General features: G+C 45.1%; 1 protein-coding gene across 3 annotated transcripts in view; it reads right to left on the bottom strand.

Annotated features, from left to right (window-relative positions):
* Window positions 1-588: 588 nt before the first annotated feature.
* LOC149453048 (uncharacterized) overlaps window positions 589-24,390 on the bottom strand; it is a 189,553-nt gene continuing 165,751 nt past the window's right edge. Inside the window, exon 4 of one of the 3 annotated variants that reach the window (XR_016314737.1) lies at window positions 589-700. Coding sequence is in view for 2 of the 3 variants with exons in the window: in XM_089688737.1 (XP_089544863.1) it covers window positions 19,839-21,263 (1,425 nt within the window). In the remaining variant the exon portion in view is untranslated. Of the gene's footprint in view, window positions 701-19,334; window positions 21,431-24,390 lie in introns of those variants that run through there. The other 2 variants (XM_089688737.1, XM_089688738.1) reach the window with 2 other exon arrangements.

Here is a 24,390-nt window from a genome sequence, read left to right as displayed (position 1 = left end):
CTTTACTGCATATACAGACTGATTTTACTGTTGTGGGTTTAGTAACACTTTAACACAGACACCTGCAGTGGTTCGCATAAACGGAGTGTGACTCTGATGTGGTGCGGGAAATTAAAATAATTCCCTGCAAATCCCGCACCACATCAGTGTGAACCAGCACTAAAATAACTATATTATTGGTGTCATTAGGAAAAAAAAGCTCCATCACTGGTGTCACTGGAGTAAAATAGGGCCTATATCAGTGTCAAAGGTTCAAAATACGTCTCAGATTGCTGGTGCCAGAAGGATAAAACAAACCCCATCATTGGTGTCAACTGGATAAAATAATTAGAAATATAAATTTCTATCACAACCCCATTTGTGATGTCCGGCTACATAAAGAAAACTAGTGGAGCCACCACATCTATGGACTGGCAAGCTGCAATATATTACATTTCTCTTCACTTTATAGAATGTGGACTAAAACATTAGAGATGGCACACAGAAGCCCCATGCAATCACTACACAGATGTCACATATTATGGGATGCCAGTTTCATCAAGCCACAGTATCATCAAGTATCATCAAGTCCAATGATAAATCTAGAAACTCACCATAACTGATGTGCTCAGCACTCCGCCAGCTTCAAGACTTGTGCTCTATACGGTGACTTGCACTTTATGAATCTGAGCGTCAGTGGGGAACCACGGCCTCTTCTCTGCTGGAAGAAAAAAAATGCACAAGGTAAGCATGCCATAGTGGGCAAATACTGTATACTGCTTATGGAAAAAGTTCCTGGGAAGCCCAGCGCTCCTCAGCTTTAACCCCTTAACGCAGGCGCCTCCTGGCTCTTTAAGAGGCTTCTAATCATGTGACCACGATGATTGGCTGTCACAGCGGTCACATGATCAGAAAGCTCCGGATCGCAAGTAGAGATTGGCAGCGCGGACAGCGACATACAGGTACATTGCTGGTCCGCAAATGGTAAACCTATCACATACAGCTTTATACAAATCTTCTGTTTTTGTCATTTGCATACCCTGTTGGCTATGCTGCACACATGAAGGAAACATACGAACACATGGAACTCTTGCTGAAGCACATCCGGTACACCAAGTACAACTGGAATATCTGTGGTAGTGGCTCTGCTGCTTGGAATGCAGCTCACGTGTACCATGTACTGTTGCTACGTAGGCGAATGGGACAGCCATGCAATATGCTATGCTTCAGCCTTGCTACAGGTGTAGGCCACTACTGAAGCCTGGTTGAAAAACTCCCAGAGATGGCATCATCCCATCCTTTCCTGTTGCTAGGATGTTGCTAAGACACTTCCAGCCGTTACTGCTCACACCCACCATCACAGGAGCTCTCAAACATCCGGAGCAGGCATCCTCCAACAAGTTCCATCATGCCTCTACAAGTCATAGCTGTAACTGTCAATTTTGCAATGTCTTATGGGAAATGTAGTACAACAGCTAGAGAGCCGCAGGTTGCCTACCCCAGGTGTAGATGGTGACCCGTGGAGCACTTGAGTATCTTGGGGTTGCTATTGGAGACTTCAGAACTGTGACAAGAGACTGCTTTTCACCTTGGAGGCTTTGTGTACATGAACTGGAGTCGCATCATTGCGGTGCAGAGCCATAGGAGATATACAGTCCATGTGGAGCGCTCACACCTCTTCTGAATGATGATTATAGAAGGCCATAAAATAATAATAATCCCATACCCTGTCCAGTCCCATTCCAAGGAACAAACAGTAACTGCTCCTCTGTACTACAACAAAATGGCTGTCACACTTTTGTTGCCATGGTTACAAAGAGGGCTCACACTGGGCCTGTATGTTACTGGCCTGACCGCTAAACATGAAGATGTCTCCATTGTTATTGATAGGAGACAGGATATACCACAGTACTGACTGCACAGCACACGCCATGATACCTCACACCTCACTATACCGTATAATACCTCCCAAAGATATACAGGCCACACACAGCGCTGACATCGCTCCTTCTCACTGCTTACCAATGAATAATCATCATATAATGCCATACAACAATGAGAAACCCACACCAAGTGCCCGTCCCAGGGGACAACCTGTCTCCAGCAACAGACTCTCTGTACTACAACAAAATGGCTGCCAACCTCCTATTGTCATAGTTACACAAGAGGGTTCCCACTGGGCCTGTATGTATGGGCCGGACTACTAAATATTGGGGCGTCACCAGGAGAGGGGATGTACCTCAGTACTGACTGCACCATATATGTCATCATGCCTCACACCTCATACCTCACTATATCAGATTATAGCCCAGTGAGAACATCTCATTATACCTCACACCTCATTGTACCACATATACCTTCCACCTCATTATACCTCACATATAATACCTCACACCTCATTGTACCTCATATAATACCTTCCACCTCATTATACCTCACACCTCATTGTACCACATATAATACCTCACACCTCATTGTACCACATATAATACCTTCCACCTCATTATACCTCACACCTCATACCTCACTATATCATATTATAGCCCCATGAGAACATCTCATTATACCTCACACCTCATTGTACCACATATAATACCTTCCACCTCATTATACCTCACATATAATACCTCACACCTCATTGTACCTCATATAATACCTTCCACCTCATTATACCTCACACCTCATTGTGCCACAAATAATACCTCACACCTCACTGTACCACATATAATACCTTCCACCTCATTATACCTCACATATAATACCTTGTACCTCATATAATACCTCACACACAATACCTCACACCTCACTGTACCTAATTATACCTCATATAATACCTCACACTTCATTATAACCTCATATAATACCTCACATCTCGTTATATCTCACATAATACCTCACACCTCATTATACCTCACATAATACCTCACACCTCATTATACCTCACACCTCATTATACCTCACATAATACCTCACACCTCATTCCCTGACCTTAGGTCAGACTCTTCTTCATCCAATTACATACTTCAGAACAGACCCTCATTCATCCCATTACAAACCTCAGATCAGACCCTCATTCATCCAATTACATACCTCAGATTAGACCATCCTTCATCCAATTACATACCTCAGATCATACCCTTCTTCATCCAATTACAGACCTCAGATCAGACCCTCCTTCACCCAATTACAAACCTCAGATCATACCCTTCTTCATCCAATTACAGACCTCAGATCAGACCCTCCTTTATTCAATCCTTTTCCAGTAAAAGACCCAAAATCAGACTCCTAATTCATTATCTTGCTATGTCAGACTTCAGCCAAGGAAGGTCCTTCAAATTCTTTAGATCCAAGAGGCCATAACAGGTCTCTTCTTCCTGATAAGGAGAATTAAGAAATCCTTTTCCATCTAGTTCCAATCATAAGACTTAGAGCAGACCCTTCTCCATATTTGTTCAATACCAAACTTCACGTTACTGCCAACTTAACTCAAGATCCTAGTCTGTTCTCCTCCCCCAGCTTCAACCTCAGACATGACCTATCTTTCAGACTTCATTAACTACCTGCCGACCGCAGATAGCCGAATGACGGCTGCACTGCGGCCGGCCAGTTCTGAGTGGACGCCATATGACGTCCCCCCAGAACGCGCTCTCCTGCGCGCCCCAGGGGGCACGCACCCGGCGATCTCCGTGATCGCTGTGTCCTACGGACACAGCTGATCACGTGATGTGGTAAAAGGCCAATCACAGCGGCCTTTTACCACCTGATCAGCGGTGTCCAATGACACGCTGATCAGAGGGAAATGCAAGTGCCGGTTCTCGACTGCACTTTCCTCACGCTGTCAGATCGTGAGGAAAGTACTGCCGAGAACCGGCAGTTGTCAGAGCGGGGATCGGCACCGATCATCAGGGCACTGATGATCAGTGCCCTGATGATCGGTGCCCAGCAGTGCCACCCGCAAGTTCCGCCTACCTGTGCCCAGCAGTGCACCCACTAGCTCCGCCCACCTGTGCCCAGCAGATCACCCACCTGTGCCCAGCAGTGCACCCACCTGTGCCACTCTGCAGTGCCACCTACCTGTGCCCAGAAGTGCCACCTACATGTGCCCAGCAGTGCCACCCACCTGTGCCCACCCACCTGTGCCCACCAGTGCCACCCACCTGTGCCCACCCACCACTGCCACCCACCAGTGCAGCCCAGCAGTGCTGCCAGTCAGTGCCACCGGTCAGTGCCCAGGGGTTGTGCCAGTCAGTGCCCAGCAGTGATGCCAGTCAGTGTCGTCTATCAGTACCCATCATCAGTGTCACCTATCAGTGCCGCCTATCAGTGCTGCATATTAGTGCCGCCTATCCGTGACACCTCATTAGTGCTGTCTATCAGTGCCGCCTATCCGTGCCACTTCATTAGTACTGCCTATCAGTGCCCTTTAGTGCTGCCTATCAGTGCCCATCAGTGCCGCCTATCAGTGCCCATCAGTGCCGCCTCATCAACGCACATCAGTGAAGGAGAAAAAATGCCTGTTTGAAAAATTTTATCATAGAAACAAAGAAACTTTTTTATTTATAGCGCAAAAAGTAAAGCGCCCAGTGGCGATTAAATACCACCAAAAGAAAGCTCTATTTGTGAGAAAAAAATGATCAAAATTTCATATGGGTACAATGTTGCATGACCGCGCAATTGTCAATCAAAGTGCGGCAGCGCTGAAAGCTGAAAATTGGCCTGGTAAATAAGGGGGTATAAGTGCCTGGTAGGCAAGTGGTTAAGCTCTTGGTCTGTTTTTTTCCCCTAACTGCAACCTTAGACTGCACTTATCTTTCATCCACCTTCACTTGCCAGCTTCATGTAAGGTCCTGGTCTGTTCTCCTTCCCCAAATGCAACCTACTGTTGCATATGTACTGATGCATAAAGAGTCAGAGGCATTGAGCACACTTTAAAGTACTGCACATGTCTGGCTGTACAGTAGCTGCATGCTCTGTAGGTTGGCACACTCTAGGCGAGTAAAAGATTGTCTCTTTGACACCTAGCCTGACAGGACCTCTTCATCAGATGATAAAAAGAACCATCTGCAATTTGTTACATTAGCCTGATGAAGGGGGCCTGACATGATCTGTAACATCGGGATTTCCTGATGTGATCTACTCCTGCCATAATAGGATGCTCTGCCAGAATACCAACCTTGAATATACCTGCATGGAGTTTGCATGTTGTGTCTGCCCTAACGTGAGTTTCTTCCAGGTTCTCTGATTTCTGCCCACACTCAAAAGACACGCTGGTAGGTTATTTGGCTCCTGTCTAAATCACTCCCTGCCCTAGCATGTGTTTATATATGAGAGTTCGAGTCCTTAGATTGGAAGCTCCATGAGGGCAGGGAGTGATGTAAATGTACAATGTAAAGCAATATGTAAACTGTCAGCACTATATAAATATCTGTAATGATAAATTAATTCATTAACACATTCATTGAAAAGTGGACATTATTCTGAATCAGCTGATGTACCTGCAATGACAATCGACATTGGCTAACACACCATATATTAGATGGTCAGCTCTAGTAAGATATGCAGTAGGAATATCTGAACTGATTACCAGAACCAGCAGAATACCCACTTTGTCTTAGGTACCCTCCGATTTCTATATTTATTTCCACTTCCATGCTGCTCAGATCCTCAACATCACCCTTGCAAAGTCACTGGAGAGCAACTGGGGGATCAGTTGGTGGACCTGCATGTGGGAGGGGCCTAATGTGCCCATGCACTAGGGGTACCTTTGCCCGAGGGCACACTTACCAATGCCTGGGACTAGGCAGGAACTGCAATCATGTGAACAGTCTAACATCAAGGCATTCTTCCATCTCAGTTGAGCTCCCATGGTGTATAGTAATAAATTGGATATGTGTGTTAGGTGGTTTCCCATCGCTATACACCATGACTTCACCAGCCAGCGTACCTCTGTTACCTCACTGCCAGTAACAGAATGAGATCCCACCAGACACAGAGCGCAGATCTCATGTGTATCCTGTTGTAACTCCTTCACTCTCATACCATATGGCTAGGTTGAAGGTCTCCATAATGCTGGTCTGGCCCACTTGCTATGGGAGGGGGACCGCTAGGGAGGGACCCACAGCAGCAACCCACTTACTACTGTAGAACACCTCACCTTATCTAGGTAACACGCCTCGATTGGTTGCCATGTGTCATGCATATCACATCCCTCTGCGAATGAGTGACGCGGTCGGGCGAGCGCTAGCTGTCAAAGCAGGGGTTTGAGGGCTGGTCCTTTCATTCATAACATGTTACATCCTCAACATGAGTGTAACATGTAACATGGTGTGAAAAGTGAACTTATCCTTTAATATACAAAGTATAAGTTGTATTAATTTTTCCTTTGTTTAGTTTTCCTGTTGATTGAAATAGCGATTTGTATGTAATATTGTATGTTTACACTGACTATTGAATATTAATGATCAATGATTTGATATCACAGCTTACCTCTGCCTACCTGATGAAGCTGATAACAAAACACATGGAATTACAACACTCCCTTCCTGCCCATTGAAGAAGGTTGATGCAGCAGTTGCTATCTTTGAGCTGAGTTATGTAAAAGGACTAATAGGCCAGATGCTATCTTATCTATGTAAATATATATGGTAACAGGAATTGTAATTGTAATATGATAAGGAGCTTTGACTTACAGAGGTACAGTATATATACAGAATATATATAACCCATGTAATGAAATGTATTTGTTGCAAGCAATTTTATGGAAATTGTGCTTTTATTAACATTTATTGAATACAAAAAATTAAACATAAAAAAAATCAGCTACCAAAAAAAGGGACCATGAAGGAGTTAAAGAGGCACTGTGTTTGCACCCATTCATGATCCCTCTAGACAAGTCTTTGGCAGGGTGTTATGTGACTGAAATGCATTGACATTATTCAAACCCATTTGAATGATCTCTCTACTGGGAATTACCAAAGGGCAGCATTGCAAAATTTTATCTTCCAGTTTTAATCCCAACAAATCTTTTTTAGTAAATTTGACTTCTTTTTTTTTACTTCATTGCTGAGTTATTCATTTTTTTTGCTATTCTCTAGCTTACATTAATGATCAGTGAAGAGTTTCCTTACGTTGATGGTTACTGAAAAGCTCACTTAATCTGGCGGTAAGCAGAAAAGGGACTCTTTAAACAGGTGGTCAGTGGGAGAAGGTCCACCTTACCTGTGATTAGTGGAAAGAATGTACCTTACATTGGTCCTCAATAGGAAGAATGCCCCCTTAAAGATAGCTAAAAAGATCATTGGTGTCAGCGGTTACTCTTTTCTCAAGGAATATCTAGCAACCTCTGGAGGACCCCTAGGGTTTTATAGAACCCTAGCTCAGAAAGACTGGTCTATACTATTCCTTCACATACCTATGCCCCCCACAATTGCCCTAGACCCCCTACACCTGTTTCCCTTCCCCCTCCACTCTCTATTCCCTCCTTTCATAATCACTCCCAACAACATTCCTTTTCCGTACTCTGCCCGACCTCTTCCCTTTTTCTCCCCTCAAAATCCTTAGATCTTCATGGTATGCCATACAAATTGACAACATTATGTGATACAAAAAAAGGCTTATGCTTTGTTTGGGGGGTCAGACAAGGAAGAAGGAACGCTTGGATTTTTTTAATCACATTTATTGGTTTAAGGGACATGCAACGTATGTGCCAACCATGACTTGTATACTAACATTCTTGCCTTCTATGTTCCTATGGCAATAAAGATAAATGATATAGAAAACAGAACAGATATATCTTCCCTTTTAGTCTTGGTGACAAGGGTTTTACCAGACAAGAAGTGCAACAACCACTGTTCTAGCCTTTACTAACTTCTTTAAAAAAAAAAAAAAAAGCTCTTTTATTCACTGTAGCTGTTCCAGATTTTACCTCATTTCCTATCTGATGAAACCCATGTCAGCAAGAAAGGAAGGACATCTGTATGGAGCCCCGGATAGCCAGTGCCAAATTACTGCAGTTCTAAGGGGCTTGATTTGATAGTGAAGAGCCTGATAGGGATACATTTGTGGTAATATGGTCCTCTAAGCTCTGCATGATAGAGGAATACCCACTATACGTGAGGACCCTGCACAACCCATACCAGGCTTGAAAACATCTAGAAAATGTATGCTAAATAAAAAGCTTAAAATACACACAGGGGCATCTACAGAGGGGTCACTGAGGGAGACCCTGAAGCCCAGGGTTGGTCTGCGAGGCCCAAGAACTGACTCTCTATACCAACACTAAGCATGCTAAAGACCCCTAAGGCCTGATTTGAGAAGTGGAATTGTCATTTTAGCCCCAGAAGCTTACTATCTATTGTCACAGTCAGTGGAGTTAACGCTGTTTAATAAAAGACAGACCTTTTTATGAAAAGCGTTGTTGCAGTTTAGGCTCAGGAGCTGACTGTCTATGTACATAGTGTTCAACCTGCTGTCTATGGATACTTATTGTGAGGCCATCGGGCCCCCACAGCCAGTGTTTTCCTTGCCTAGGTGTTCTCCGTGTATTGTAACCATGGCCCAGTTGTTCCCATTGTATTGCATATTAAAGCGGTATTAAGCCCAAAACCAAAAATGTAATATATTGCAGATTACCAATACTTAGATGATAGTTTTCTTTTCTGAAAGGAATGAGATAGGAGGCACAGAAGACAGCACCAGTTTGTTGGAGGTAGGGGAGTGTTACATGTATTAGCAGATTTAGATACATTAACAAATTGAATCCAAACTCCAGCTCACACTTTATAATCATTTACAGCAGTTTTTTTTAATTTTGGGAAACCCAAGCTTCTCAAGCATCACTCCCTCTGTGATGTGAGTGTTGTCTTACCCCCCTCCCCCCTTCTTTGCTTTTGCTGTGCCTTACCTCTAGCGTTATTTTTTCCCATCTCTTCTAACATTCTGATGAAACTTTGTGATTTGTATAGTACTGCTTGGACCTTGAAGAAGGGGACACTCCCTGAAAGCTTGTCTTCAAAATTGTATGTTAGTGCAAATACAAAAAGTATCACGGACAGTACTCAATTGTTTCTGTCGCAAATGCACTAACAGGGCTACAATCACCTCAAGCAACATGAATAAATAAAAGCTGATTATTTTAATCACCCGTCAGTAGAACTACAGGCATCCCTTTTTTTAATTTTGGATAGAGTAAGGGAGGGGTTATAACCTGTCAGAATTTTTTTTTCGCCATCTGTGCCTTTCCCTTCACTTCTTGTCCCATAGCCAAAGAGGAAGCGAGAAGAAAATCCCAGCAAATTAACAGAATTCCTTGGAGACTCTAGTGTCCCCATTGGAAGATTTCCCCCCTATTACTTTTCTGGGTACAACCCAAAATGTAGGATTTTCTTTTACTTTCAGTGATAATGGTAATCAGGACAAATAGAGAGGGCAAATCTCCCTAACGGAGACACAGACAGCAATAAAATCTGACAGGGGTTCTAATCCCTCTCCACTCTATCCATAACTAGAAAAAAAGGTTTGCCTCCAGTTATACTTTAAATGGTTTGCCTCATCCATGTACACTGCAACAATCTGCTGGAGAGCTTCCTGTTTACATTAAATATACTGTAGATTGATGTGTGTATAGAATATAAGCATACTATCCTGGTGTATTAATTCTGTGAATTAAACCTCCAGTGTCCCCTCTGAAAGGCAGACAACATCATCACCCAACAAGCTATCTAAACATGGCTCTGGACTTGCATTAGTACGGGTAGCACTGTTTATAAAGGTGTGTTGCCCATCCCCCATACCATGCCTCAGCAGCAGGTTGAAGTCTCTAAATTTGAAAAAAAAATGACTGTTATTTTCAGTTGAATCCACTGAGATTTGAAAATTACAGTTCCACAGCTAAAGGTGGGGGATGGAAACCGCCTAACAACCCCCCCCCCCCCACCAGCCCTACCCCAAGACAAACTGCTGTAAATTAACATTTGGTTGATTTATTGATTTCAACAATTTCTCCTATTAAAAAAGCCTGATTTTACACCACTCTACGGGCTTCATTCACAAAGCTAACACACTAAGATACAAATGTTATTTTATATATAAAATATTACAGTCAAGTTTAAATATTACATGTGAGCACAATTAATATATGTATTCAGGGGTTTGTGAATTAATCCCATTAGTATTCCTGATAATTACAGTGCATAACCCCTTATGTAACATATTACTGGGCTCCTTAGACCAGAGTTCTTTGTTCAAAACAAGATCTAAAAATAGCAACCAATCAGCTGTGCTCACTATGGTCATGTGACCTCTGTGGTCATGGACCTCTGTGTGATGTCACAGTGTAGCAGGCAGACACTTTCTGTCTTCCGTGGTGAGCAGTACTGTACTAGACTGCTAAAGGAGCGTTCTTCAAAGATCTTGTTTATATTTGCACTAATGTGCTCCAATTTAAACATTTCTCATCAAATGACCACTGTTGAATCTCAGCGAAAAAGTAAGAAACTTTGTCTACATTTTTTTCCCATATTTTGAACAAAAACATGTTTTTCTCATTCACCTCTACCTACAAGTACTGTGCACACACATTCATAACACAGGCAGTGACAAAGTCAGCTCCTCTCCCTATTCTTTTCTATTGAGAGATGAATCTTGGCAGCCATCCAGCCCTCTAATAGAAACACAGCAGGTGCTGCCCCCTAATGGGAACACAAGGCAGGTGCTGTAACATCTTTGTTGTTTGGTAATAATGACTTCACATTATATACAGCTAGAGGGGTTAGGGTGGGCTTGTTTTAAAGCTCCCTTACTGCTTGTTAAATTATAGGAATACTTTAATGTCCATAGTCTGGGCACAGATGCTCTTTAGGCTTACATGTATTTATTGTTTGTCATTGACGCCATATACTTGTTTTACGTTGTGTACATACAGCCGGATAATATGTGACAGATCTGCATATGTAGCAGAATGGTATATAGTGTAGAATTGGTTCTCAACATTATAACTTTATTATGCCTAGTGTGGACAGGCTTTGGATTAAACTGTTACCTGAGCAATTTTAAAGTCAGAATGGATATATCTTACATGGTAGGTGAATATCCCCTCATTTTTTTTAAGTGGGCCCTTTAAGGACCAATCCAAGATTAATGAATGGTGAAAAAGAAATAGGAAGAGAAGGAGGGGGTTATCGGGTGTGGGAAGGTTGTGGTAATGTTCCCAAGCCACTGCTCTGTGTGTCCATTCACACACAGAGCTGCAGTTTGGCCCTGCCCCCTCTCTCACCTCATTGGCTGACTGGCTGTGATCGACAGCAGTGAGAGCCAGTGGCTCCTGCTTGCTGTCTTAGCCAATGAGGAGGCAGAGACCTTGGACAATGAGGCTGTCTTGCACATTGCTGGATTGCGATAGGGCTCAGGTAAGTATTTGGGGGGGGGGGGGGGAGCTGGGGGGCACTGCTGCACACAGAAGGTTTTTTGCCTTCATGCATAGAATGCATGAAGGTGACAAACCTTGAGCCTTTACAACCACTTCAAGTCAGCCTTTTTTTAATGTGCTGCCAAAGAGGCTCAATTTCTGTTTATTTCCATGTGGCTGAAGACAAGCCAGCTAGGGTCACAATAATGACAGTGCTTTGGGACAAACATTTTGGTGTCTAATGCCCAGAAAGTCACACTATACAGTATATATTCACAATTTTGTTTTCTTAGTTTTAGACAAAGTGAGGAAAGGTTAGAACACAATTAAAACCATTTTCTTTTATTTTACAGGTTTTACAACTATGGAGAATGAGGTTATGTCATCCCTTGTAGAAATACGCTCAATTGTTGGGAGCAACCACGCTGGAAAGCTTTCCAAGAAGTTGCTCCGAAGCAAAAGATTATCAGTTAGTTCCAGTCTAAAGGATTCCCATTCCTTGGACTCCTCCTTGGATATCCTTTCTCCCCAAGAGGTATTGATAAATTACCTAGAAGGTGAAGTTTCCACTAAAATGAATGCCATCCAAACACTAAAAGAGGAGTTGAATACCTTGGACAAGAAAATATCAATTCTTGTGAATGGGAAACGGACACTAGAAAGCCTTGTGTCCCGATTTCCAAAACTAAAGCTGGACAACAGAATGGACATTGAAGATGCGATGTCCATTGACAGACAACGCATGCTTGAACTGAGCAGGAAGACACAGAGGTTGGAACCCTATCAGTACCTCTTCTATCATCTACAGACCCAACCAAAGTACCTGTTCAAGCTCATCTGTCGAATGTCAGTACATGACTATACCATTCTTGAAGAAAGGCTTCTTCCCGGACTCTACAATCATGCCTCAACTCCAAGAGAGGAATATCATTTTGTCAAGTTTTTGGGAAATGCTATTCAGTATGAGTTTGAGAAAAAATGTACTCATATCAAGGATATAGTGGAAGGAAAATTAATTAGCATTGAGACTGCCTTCAGCTTTTACAGGCAGGCTGCAAAATGTGATGTCCTCCACAACAAGCTCACTAAAGTGATAGATAGGATATTTCACTTAAATCACAGATTATTGGAAAGACCTTCTCTCACTCCTTACATGGCAGACCTAGTCTTAAATGCAATATTCTCAGATGTGCACAGTATACCTTATGGAATAAGGTATGTGACAAGAGTCCTAAGACAAGCCCTGCATAAAAAGTTCCCCCAGGCAAGTGCAGATGAAGTCTTTGAGACTCTTAGCCTTTTCATGTACCAGTATTTCCAGCCAGCTATAGCAGCTCCAGATGACTTTGGAATAATGAAATTTAAGATGTCAACAGAATCAGGGCAAAAAGAGAACTTCATGATCGTGGCTGTGCTTGTCGGCCACACCTTAATTAATAGCCATTTCCCCAAGGAAAATGCTGGAGCTTCAATCAAGAATGACTATATAATCAAAAACCATCCACGTTTCAGGAGCATGTTTGAGGAGGTTTTTAATGTTCCAGAACCAGAGGAAGAATTTGGCTTCAATGAATATTCTGACATGATTTCCCTAAAGAATCCAGTGATAGAGCTTCATGCAATGGACATTGTAAGCACACATAAGCTGCTTTCAAAATATGAAAAAGTGGTCATCCCAAACCAACAAGACAGTCTTTATCAAATTTTCAAGGATCTTGGACCAGTTCCTAAGGTTAAAGATCTTCTTTTTTATGAGAATGCAGCTGCTGCTAACAGAGGTGGAGACTTGACAGCAACTAAAGTCTGCCTCTCCTTAGGCAGCAAATATATTCCACAAAAAGAGAAAAATTTGACAAACCCAAAGGCTTTACAGGATGCTGGGCTTTCAAAAGCAATGGACTCCCAAGATATCCTGAACAATACTGACATGGATGTCACAAAGGAAAATGAATTTCAGCTGCAGCAACAAGCTGAAATAACGAAGCTCAGCCAAGCAGTGGATGCCCTTAACGTCAGCTTCAAATATTACCAGGACAAGGTAAACCAATATCAAAGGTTCTGGAACAGTTGCCTAGAAAACCTAGTGGGCCAAATGTCATCCAATATTGACATGAACAAAAAGATGCAGAAGGAGACGGAGAAGCAAGATGACATTAAGATTTTGGGGCTGAAGGAAGAGAGGAAAGAAAAGGAGAATAAGCAAACTAGGAAGAGGAGGACCTGGCTTCATAAATTGTTCAGCCCTAAGTCACCCACTAGCATCAAAAAGGTCAAATATACTGCAGAAAAACTGCACTACAAAGGTGTCATTGTTGACACAACAGGTAAGGAGACCAAAGAGCTGGAGAGACAACCGCTGACAATAGAATTTGCAGATGACCACCAAATTAAAGTCAGCATCGGCAAAAAGTTTGTTCTCCTTCCCATTGCTGACATCCTAAACCTCCATTACAGCAGAACACCAATCATGGAGTTATTCTGCTATCGGGTTGATGTCAGCATGTTGTTGTTTTTAGTGTACAGCAAGCTTTATGTCAGAACAACACATAACGCACTGTATCAAGAAATAACACCATAGGTTGTTGATTCAGGGAGCATTCGATGGCCCTAGGGCGGGTTCAGCAAGACGCTGATTGCAATCTACCACTCGACTGCGGGCAGCCGACAGATAGATCGTTATCTCTGCCCTGCTTCCCCCAGCCGCTGCTGCTCTCATGTTTACTGCAGAGCGGAGAGCGAGCATAGTGATGGATGGAGGGCGGAGCTCCCTCAGTAACCTTTCAAATTAACCAGCAGGTGATTGGTTGCTAGGCGGGCCTAGAGAGAGAGGGGGAGAGAGAGAGAGGGAAGAGAAAAGAGGGGGAGAGAGAGAGAGGGGGGGGGGGGGAGAACAGAGGGGGAGAGAGAGGGGGGAGATGTGCTGTGTGGGGAAGAGGAGATCTCCTAAAGTGGAGTTCCACTCAAAAGTGGAAGCTCCACTTATTTGCCTCCTCCTTCCCCCTCCACTGTCATATTTGGCACCATTTGGAGGGGAGGGAGGAGCGGATACCTGTTTGTGACAGGTACCCGCTCCCACTTCCGGCTCAGTTTGCCACAGCGAAGTGAGCCGGAAGTTCGGCCCCCTCCTCCCTCTTAGTCTCCTGGCAACTTTCACAGATCCCAGAAGACTGCCGGAGCAATTAGTACGCGACTTGCGCTTGCGCAGTGGGCACCAGGCTGTGAAGCTGTCATAGTTTGGTGCCCACAGTTTAGATGCTGGCGCCATGGAGGACAGAAGGAGAGAAGGGACTGCGTGTGTGAGAACGTGGCTGGACTCTGGGACAGGTAAGGGTGTGTTTATTAAAAGTCAGCAGCTGCAGTTTTTGTAGGCTGTTGACTTTTAATAATCACAAAAATGTCTGGAACTCCGCTTTAAGGGCTCTGCCAACAGGGACCCAGTCCTCAACTCTCACTGTCTTCCGCCATGCTGACTCCTGTACCCTGCCGGTACCGATCACTCACTGTGTTTATTTAGAGAAACCTGCCTTCATGGTGGGTCACAGTGGGACTTTAATTCCGCTTTAACAAGCCATGCTACCTAATGTCATTGACCATATTTGGTCAATGACTTCACTCGGAGATACCCGCTGGATTGTTTACTACATGAAACAAGCCAGCGGGAGGGGAAGTCACTCATTTAGTGGCAGTAGTGATACCACCACCAACTGATACAAAGTTTGGCTACAGAAATAAGAAATAACACCATAGGTTGTCGATCCAGGGAGCATCCGATCGTCTTAGGACAGGGTTCGGCAAGCTGACAATTGTAATCTACCGACAGCTGGATTGTGAACACAGCTCTGCTTCTCCCCAGCCTCAGCCACTCTCTTGTCCACTACAGAGCGGAGAGTGGGAGGCAGCATAGTGCTGGATGGAGGTCAGAGTTCCTTAGTTAACCTTTCGAATTAAGCAACAGGTGATTGGTTGCTAGGTGGTACCACCACTAACTGATGCAAATTTGCAAAGGTCCCAATTGAAAGAGGAGACCGGGACCTTTCCCTGAGTACTGGACATGTGTGCTGGGAGCTCGCAGGGCACGCGCTCTCAGCACATATGTTCTTTTTTAATAGAACGCAAATGTGCGGGCGCTCGGCGTCTACAAAACAGGTTAAGCTACAAAACACTGAAGTGTGAATGCAGCCTCAGGCTCCTGCACACAATACCTGCAGGTCTGTGCTTACTATAAGGTTAGGCACCAAAGAAATGTCTCTATGAGTATGACACTCCTCCTATACCAACATTATTGCGCCAATATAACAGAGAGTGGATATAATTAATAGGTGCTGCTATTAATAAAAAACTGTAAATAATAATAAGTTGTGATAAACAAAATAACCACAAATAATAGCGCAATCCTAAATTGAATCAATAAATTAATTTGCACAAATATATATAACCACCACCAAATATGTGCAAATTAATAGTGCAATAACATAAATAAGGGATCTCAATATAGTCCATTCAAAAAAGTCCATATATCAATGATCCTCAATCAATGAAGTAATGAGATCCTCCTTCATCAAATGTGATATTCAGTGCTCAGAACACCCCATCAAAATGCACACTCACCATGTGCTAGTAATTAACCAGCATATTAGTATATATTCACCAAAAAGACTCCAAAAGAAGATCCTCATGTGTTGGTAATCAATCAGCATATCAATATATATCCGGTATTCCACCAAACAAACTCCAAAGGAAGATCCTCTCATATCCAAATTAGCACATGTGGGTAAAGAAAGAACTCGCCAGTGTAATATTATCCAACAAATTTATTGTAAAAAAAAACCCCTTAAAATCACACTCACAATAAGTAAGAAAAAAGCATTTGATACACCAGGGCACAGAGCCCTGTATCCAGTGTCTCACCTGCCTGCCTGCACTCAAAATGGTGGTAGTACGATCACGTGATCCGGACACGTGCGTCGGAGTGCGTGGTGACGTCACCGCTAGCCACACCCTCTGTGCTTATACCAGTGTTTCTCAACTCCAGTCCTCATGGACCCCCAACAGGTCATGTTTTCAGGATTTCCCTCAGATGAAACAGCTGTGGTAATTACTAAGGCAGTGAAACTGATCAAATCACCTGTGCAAAATAATGGAAATCCTGAAAACATGACCTGTTGGGGGTCCATGAGGACTGGAGATGAGAAACACTGGCTTATACCAACGTACGGGCGTTCAGTTGCAGAGCTGTAGGCAGTGTAAATGGACTATGAGCGAACTGATCAGCATGTTCGCAGTCTTTTCAAACCACAAGTCGAACTGCCTTTGTGGATCATTAATTCATTAATTCACAGATCTCTGCCCACTGCACAGCCACACCATTTAAAAAATTTGGCAGCAGGTACACGGAGAAGAACCCACAGCTGCTGTCACAGAGAAGGGGGCTTTGGTACAGGTTCAATAGGTGCATGCAGGGGTGGACTGACAACTCATGGGGACCCCAGGCAATAAGGGATCATGGGGACCCTGTGTCCTTGCCCAAACTCAAAAAAGCCTATGAAAAAGGTACCAGGGGCATCTCATGGGGCCCCCTACTGACCCCGGGCCCTCGGGCAGTGCCCAAGTTTCCAAATGTTCAGTCCGCCCCTGGGTGCATGTTACGTGTTACACCCATGTTTAGGGTGTAAAATGTAACATGCTACTAAAGGTGAATTTAGCCTTTAAAACCATTGACACTGTGTGGCCCCCACTGCCTGCGGTTTTTCTTTTTTTCAAATTATAAACAAGCTGGCCAGCAAAATATTTGGTGAATGACTTCAGCCAATATCACTGACTGGTCTGGACATCCCAGTAGGAGGGGATTGTTGGCGCAGGTCGTCACGTTTATATTGGCGAGTCGTCGTTCATTGCGATTGATATTGGATCTACTTCGCTGGACAACGTAACTGATGCTGGATTTACACCGTGGGACATATTCATTGACCATCGGTGTGCGATGTCGTGTTTGTGTTGGCGAGTCGGCCGGGCATTGCTCATTGTGACTGACACTAGATTTAAATTAAATCGCTGGACAGTGTAATTGATGATGGATTTACACTGTGGGGCATGTTTTTTAATGGCAGAGTGAATAGTTGTGCTTCTATCAGAGGGTAGTAGGGTGTTGTTCATTGTGATTACATCGCTGGATGATGGTGATGAATTAACACTGTGGGACTTTTTTTCTTTTCATACATTGTCAACAGTGTTTGTGTGTTTATTTACAGTGTATTTTCGGTGGGAATGAGTAACCAGACAAGATATCTGGGGACCTGCTATCCTTATGGCCCCTTTCACATGAGCAGACTAATCAGGCCTGGTTGTCTGTATTTCAAGCGGATCCGATCGGACGATCCATTGCTCTTTATTGAGCGGTGGGTGTAAGCGGACATGTGTCCGTTTACACCCTCCTGCATCCGGTTTGATCCTACCCACTAAAAAGAGACGGATGGGGATCCATTCCCCATCTGTCTGACGGATTGGATCAGATGACGGGTGGAAATGGACAGGTGGCCCGTTTACATCCAACAGCCCATAGAGGACAGCAGGCTGTGTTCATGTCTGCTCTGCATAAGCAGAGCGGACATGGATCTGTCACCTGCTTCCTCAGCGGGGATCAGCGGACAGATCCCCTCGCTGAGAGAGCAGATCCGCTGATGGGTTCCACCAAGTGTGAAAGGGGCCTAAGAGGAATTCCAGGTTCTGATAACTACAGTATGAGCCTCCTGCGCTACTAGATGAACAATGCTACCGAATGGGGAGGGCTGCTAGCACCCAACCATATATCAAATGGATACTAGAGTAGACAAATATATATATATATATTGGTGCAGCGCTTAACCTAAATGTTACCTACTAATAAATAAAATACAATAATCATTATTTTTATGTGACTATTAGTGTACACTGTGAATAATAGTCCCTTATCGTGAAGTGAACTGATCCACTCAGGGAGCTAAAGTGAAAACAAAGAAGTGACTAAACATGGTACCATAACAAAAAACAGTGAAAACAAAAAGTCCAAATGGGACTGTACTGATGTGAATAAAAAACAAACAGTTGTCTTGGAAATTCGCTTTAACGAATTTCTCCTTACCGTGAGTACTCGCAGTTGGATGCGCAGAAATCCCCCATAAAGCTGTGCGAATCTCGCTTACCACGACTGCAGCCAAACTACACGATTCCTGCCCATCCAAATACTTTGGTTCTGTTGAATTTGTGGGTGATGGAGCTCCGTTACCCTGGAATGATCACACGACACTCTAAGGCTGGTTGCAACTCACATAAGGGCCGGCTTTAGGCTCAGCTCTCTGTTTTTATTAAGAATACACACATGCCCCCCACATGAATAAAGTCAAACCCTCCCACCGAACAATACAATGGGGATTGCCTATACAGAGGATATACATTCCAATTGGAGCATAGCCTTTGCTATTATCTATCACTGGTCCTCCCCCATGAGTCTTCTGAGGTCAGCAGACTTCCTCCCCTTCCCCCCTATGAGCCATCTGAGGTCATATTTCCTGTCCTACTAGCTTCTATTGGTATGCAAAATTCTCTGTACAAGCACTCCCTAAAAATATCAGTCTGTACCTGGATGGGCCCGATACGATCTTTATTAAAACACATCCATCCCAGATACAGTTTCAAGTTGGTAATGGGTTGTAAGATATGCATAAGCCTACACGTGGAGTTCACACCGCTTGCGCATTGCGTTATGAAGCCCACGTGGTACCATGCTGCTGATATGTGGATACAGGCCCACGGTCTACTGACAGCAGCATTCGCATGGAATGCCGTGGTGGTATACACGCCGGTCTATAAGCGCAGATCTGCCATCTCATCCATTACCAAGCCGAGTACTGTAATACATACATTGTACATGCGCATGGCCCAATTGCAGCCTTCAGAGCTTTAATTAAGCCACACGAGAGACATATGAATAACACGAATACATGACACATTTAAAGTTCGACCAACAATACAAAATTTCCATGACATTCCCTCCTGTTTTATCATATTCTCCTCGTGTCCCTTCTTGATCTTCTTCAGCTTGATGGGTGTAGTCTCAAACTTCAAAGAGTTCCTGTAGTTGTCCCTGAGAATAAAGCTCCACGGGGTACCTGAAACAACAAGACCCGACGCAGACTCGACGCAAACAGGCTTGATTGAAGCGATGATCCTCAAGAGCGTTGGAACCTTCACTACAGGAAGGCTCTTGCAAAAACCACAAACAGACTTGTGGTATGAATAAAGCTTGTGATCCCACGGTGGTCTGGGGAGATCCAGCAACAGATTCTCAAATTGCCCCTGCAGACGGGGCCACACAAGGCTGGTCTCGACCCAGACAGTTTTCCAAATCGCAGACACAAACCATGATGAGGCTTGAAGCTTGCTTGAAGGTCTTGGAGAATGTGGTCTTCAGAGAGATAAATTAGAGGGAAGCCAGGACGTAATCTGTAGAGAAGGTGGTTGGTTGGTGAGGTCTTCCTCCGATCAGTGGTTGGAGTGGGATCCCAGGAGCGGGCATGGAGATGTGGTCGTCTGCCCGAGCTTGGTTTACACGGTCGATGAGGCAACAGGAACATCTCACCGCGGCATATAAAAGGCAGATGAAAAAGAGAAGCATCAGGATATACACTCCCACTTCCTTCAACCAAGATCCGATGGAGAACAGGAAATCTCCCAATCCTCCCAAACCCTTGAACGGATTCCAACCCTCACTAGCTATAGCTCTAGCTTTTCCCTGTAGTTCACTAACTTTGTCCATATGGGCCTGGACCTTGTCATCGGTGTCTTCTATCCAAGTACAACAATCCTCTCCGATGAACTCACAGAACCCCCCTTTGGCGGCTAAAAGGTAATCAAGGGCCATCTTCTCCTGAAGCACTAAAATTCCCATCTGCCGTTGTTCTTGGGCAATTTCTCTGACAGCCTCTACGGTCTCGTTAAACATACTATCCACGATGACAGAAAAATTGTTCAGGCGCTTCATAAGTTCTATTCCCCATCCTGTCCATGAGGGGAACCAAGCCCATGCCTGGTCGCCCTCAGAGAACAGTTCCCTGCGAACTCTCCCTGCCATCCTTACCTTCTTGTGGACCATCAACTCTTCATGGTCCATCACTACATAGGATGCGGGGACTAGCTTTATGAGGGCACACGAACCTTTCGCGTTCTGGGGAAATGTTCTATAGGCTGCCGAACCACACAGAAAATAGTATGGACCTGTCAGAGCAGAGCAGGAGGAGTTCCTCGTTCGGCCTCTGGCACTGAGCAACAGTTGCACAGACTGGGGGATTGCTCCCTCAGTCTGCACATCACATCCGTCCTTCCAACACACGTGGTCTGGTCGGTCAGTGTGGTTACTCAGAAGGGAAGTCTGGTTAGTCAGATTGACAGTTATACCTCCCTCGCAGGTGGTAATCCCAACAAACTTGTTACCTGTGCCAAAGCTGATGTTAAAGCACACCTGAGGGCTGCCTAGCTGCCCAGTTACCCATAATGGACTGGTGAGGGCCCTACAGGAGCTAGAGCTAATATTGGTGCTGAAACTGATGTTACCTGCTAAAAATGTGTCATTAAGTTCTACCGACAAATGTCTACGTGGGGGCTGACCAGGGGTCCCTTGCTTTTTCATGCCGACGCGGATGTCATATAGGGCATGAACAGCGGCCATTGCGGACATGTGATGACTGGGTGGGGGCTTTGAGCATACCCAACAGTTGGTTTTGTTGGCGGTTCTGGCTAAACGCAGGTGCATTTTAAATAAAAGGTTGGGGTATCTGCCGTCTTTTCCTCCGTTCACACACATGTATGACATACAAACAAAAAGAAAAAGGAAAATGACACCCCTCATTCTCTGGTGTAGCTGAGAAGCTTCTTGCAGTGGCTTGCGTGCACCCAGTTGTCTCGTCCCTCGAGTTTGAGTGAGGTAGGTGTCGTCAGCTGGACTTGGTATGGTCCGGTGAACCGTGGCTCGAGTCCGGTTCTTTGATGTTTCTTTAGGACGACCCAATCACCTGGCTCAATAGAAAGAACACCTGTTATTGTATTTGGATCGGGGAGCGATTCGCGAACCCGATGGTGTATCTTCTGCAGCTCCCGTTGCAGAGATTGCACATAACCTGTAAGCTGTGAATGCAAAGACAACAACTGTTGAGGAAAGTACAACCCTGTTTTGGGAGGTCCCCCAAACAACACCTCGTAGGGTGACAGCCCATGTGGTTGCCGAGGGGCATTCCGGATGGAATAGGGGGCAATGGGGAGACATTCAGGCCAAGGTTTTTGGGTATCGGAAGACGTTCAACCTTACCGCTACTCTCGGGGTGATATGGGGTGTGTCGCCGCTGACTCCAGTTCCACCAAAGAGATGCAGTCGTGTCCTTTGGAAGAGAGATTAGTAGTGGACAAAGAAGACATGTTAGCAGAAGAGGTGTTAGTATTGTTAGTCGTGTTGCAAAATTCAGCACTGTCATTGCTGTCCTCCCCCCCCTTCTCATCTTCCGACACAGGAAGAAGAGAAGCTGGGTTAAGAATAGTGCATCGTTTGATAGTGAGGTTAGTAGGGGTTAGGAGGGTTTTCCCCTGAGAGGGGTACCTTGCCTTGGATGTCCTGTTTTCGCAGGACCGTTCTTGCTGCACTGGTGTCGGTGAGGCAAGGGAGGGGATATTTTAATTCCTCTAGAAAAAGATGGATCTGGGCCGACACCGATTTGTCAACTTCCTATGAGAATTCATAGGAGTTACTTACCATGGTGGTCATAGGGGCGGAGGACTCATCAGGAATGAACTGCCACCGACCTTTAGGTAATTGGGGACAGCTCCTCCTCATGTGCCCCGTTTGGTGGCACTGGAAGCACCTGGGTGGGGGCCTATCCTTCCTGTGACCCAGATCCCTTGGTTTTTCGTGTGGGGTCTGGGACATAAGAACTTTGGCCTTGTCTTGTTTTCTTCTATCCATTTCCCTCTCTATTGCCGCAAGAGTGGAAAGGATAGCAGGGATAGACATCTCATTATATTCGGGTCGGGCCAGAACCAGCCTTTCCCGAATTTTAATATTGATGCCTTCCAAAAATTTGGCCCGCAACAGAATGTGCGTCGCGGTCACCTTTACCCCTTCAGTTGGAGCATCAGGTCCAACTTCCAGATCCGCATCCAGTGCCGCCTGCTTGAGACGGCGCCAGAAGCAGGCGCTTTCCTCATTAGGACCCTGGGTGAGCTTCATCATGTCCGTAGTAGAGGTAGCACCATACATTTCTGGAAGCTTTGCCTTTAGCTGTGTACAGAACTCTTTGCCCCCTGAAGTCATCTCCTCATGCGTGGTTATAGAGCACCCTGCAATCACTGTACTGGCCACTTCCATGCCCACCTTTGCCCGTAGGATCTGTGCACAATCTGACCCGCTCATACCATAGCTGAACTGGTTTTGTCCAAACATTCGAGCAAATCCTCTCGGATTGACTCGATAGTCCGGGAGCTCAGCCAGAATAGTGCGGATCTCTGCCGGGGTGAAGGGGACATGCCAAACTACCCGTTCCCCTAAAGTCCGTTCCCCCCGTGCATTGGGAGGACCTTCAAATTGCTGCACCCTGACTGGATAGGCCTCGGTCCGGGAAGAGTGCAAGGGCTGACCCAGCATCATCGGTGGGCTTAGATTAACCACCTCGCTTACTGCACCTTCAGGTTTGAGGTCCCTCAGATCAGGGTATAGCTGGGGGGCAGGGGTCTGATCAGTGGTTCGTAGCGCTTTGATGCAATCCGCCCTGTTTTTTTAACCGGGTGTCTATTCCCCTTGATTCACAGATGGTCTGCAAATCGGTTGTTGAGAAGGCTTCATAGTTGGAAACAGAAGGAGCTGGGGTGAAGCAGGGAGAAGGGAGAGGTAGAGGCAGAGGCATAGAGACAGAAGACACAGAAGGTACATCAAGAGTGACGTCACTAACAGAAGAGACAGGTGCAGTTATACTTATCTCAGCCACTGTTGGTTGTTGGGGGACCCCAGCAGACCCTGATCCTGCCTACCTTAGTAGAGTCAGCCCTGAAAGAGCTTCCTCCACCTCTGACACTGGATCCTCCTGTTTTATTCCCTCTGGAGGCCAGGTATACATCACCTGGTTCTTCCGGACAGACACCAGTTTATGTATGCCCTGCCTCCCTAATCGGATTGACCTGTGAAGCCATAGCTGTGCGATCTCTAGTTCTGACGCCTGCATCCGTGGTTCAAATTCAGAGATGAATTTTTCCCACCTCCATGCGTCAAATGTACCTTCCCGGGGAATTTCCCATCTGGTACCCTTCGACCATTTATTCCACCTTTTGAGGGGTTCTGTAGACTTCCCCCCCAAACTCACCTTCATCAGTTGTGCAGCTGTCCTTACCCTGAAGAGGGCTGGTTCCCCCTCTCTCTTCATGGACTGACTACTGCCCATCGTGACTAGTCACTGGTATATATCCCGCGTCCGGGTACCTGTTTACCCCCTGGAGCACTCGGTGGGATCCTACCGAGAGGCCTGATTCCACCACTTTCCCAGCACAGCGTAATTTATGTGATACTTATCGATCACCCGAAGCGCATCAAGTGGCGGTCAGACTGAGAGCACACCTCCCACTCCCACAGCGCAATTTGTGTGATCCTGACCACCCGAAGTGTTTGTGGTGACCAGGACTTCCCTGGACCGCCCACTCGCACAGCGTAATTTATGTGGTTCTCATCACCCACTGTGTTTGGCAGGCCACACCGCACAATGATGAAAGTGGCTTTTCTCTCCCTGCACACAGTAGCTAACACAAGTCAAAACAAAAAGAGGGGTTCTTGGATGTTACTTAGGGGTCACTGGTTGGGCAGAAACCTGCTAACTGACCTTTAGGAAATTTGTGTAAAGAAAAAAAACTTTCCTAATACACACAGAGAAAAAAAAAAACTCTTTTCAACCTGAAAAACTGTTAAAAAGGACAAAGTGGATCCTTATGAAAAACACGGGACG

Source organism: Staurois parvus, unplaced genomic scaffold, assembly GCF_062004578.1.
Source record: "Staurois parvus isolate SC_StPar_1 unplaced genomic scaffold, SC_StPar_1.0 ptg000453l, whole genome shotgun sequence".
Classification (NCBI taxonomy): domain Eukaryota; kingdom Metazoa; phylum Chordata; class Amphibia; order Anura; family Ranidae; genus Staurois; species Staurois parvus.
The sequence above is the reverse complement of the archived record's forward strand: the minus strand, read 5'-3'. Positions and strand labels throughout refer to the sequence as shown.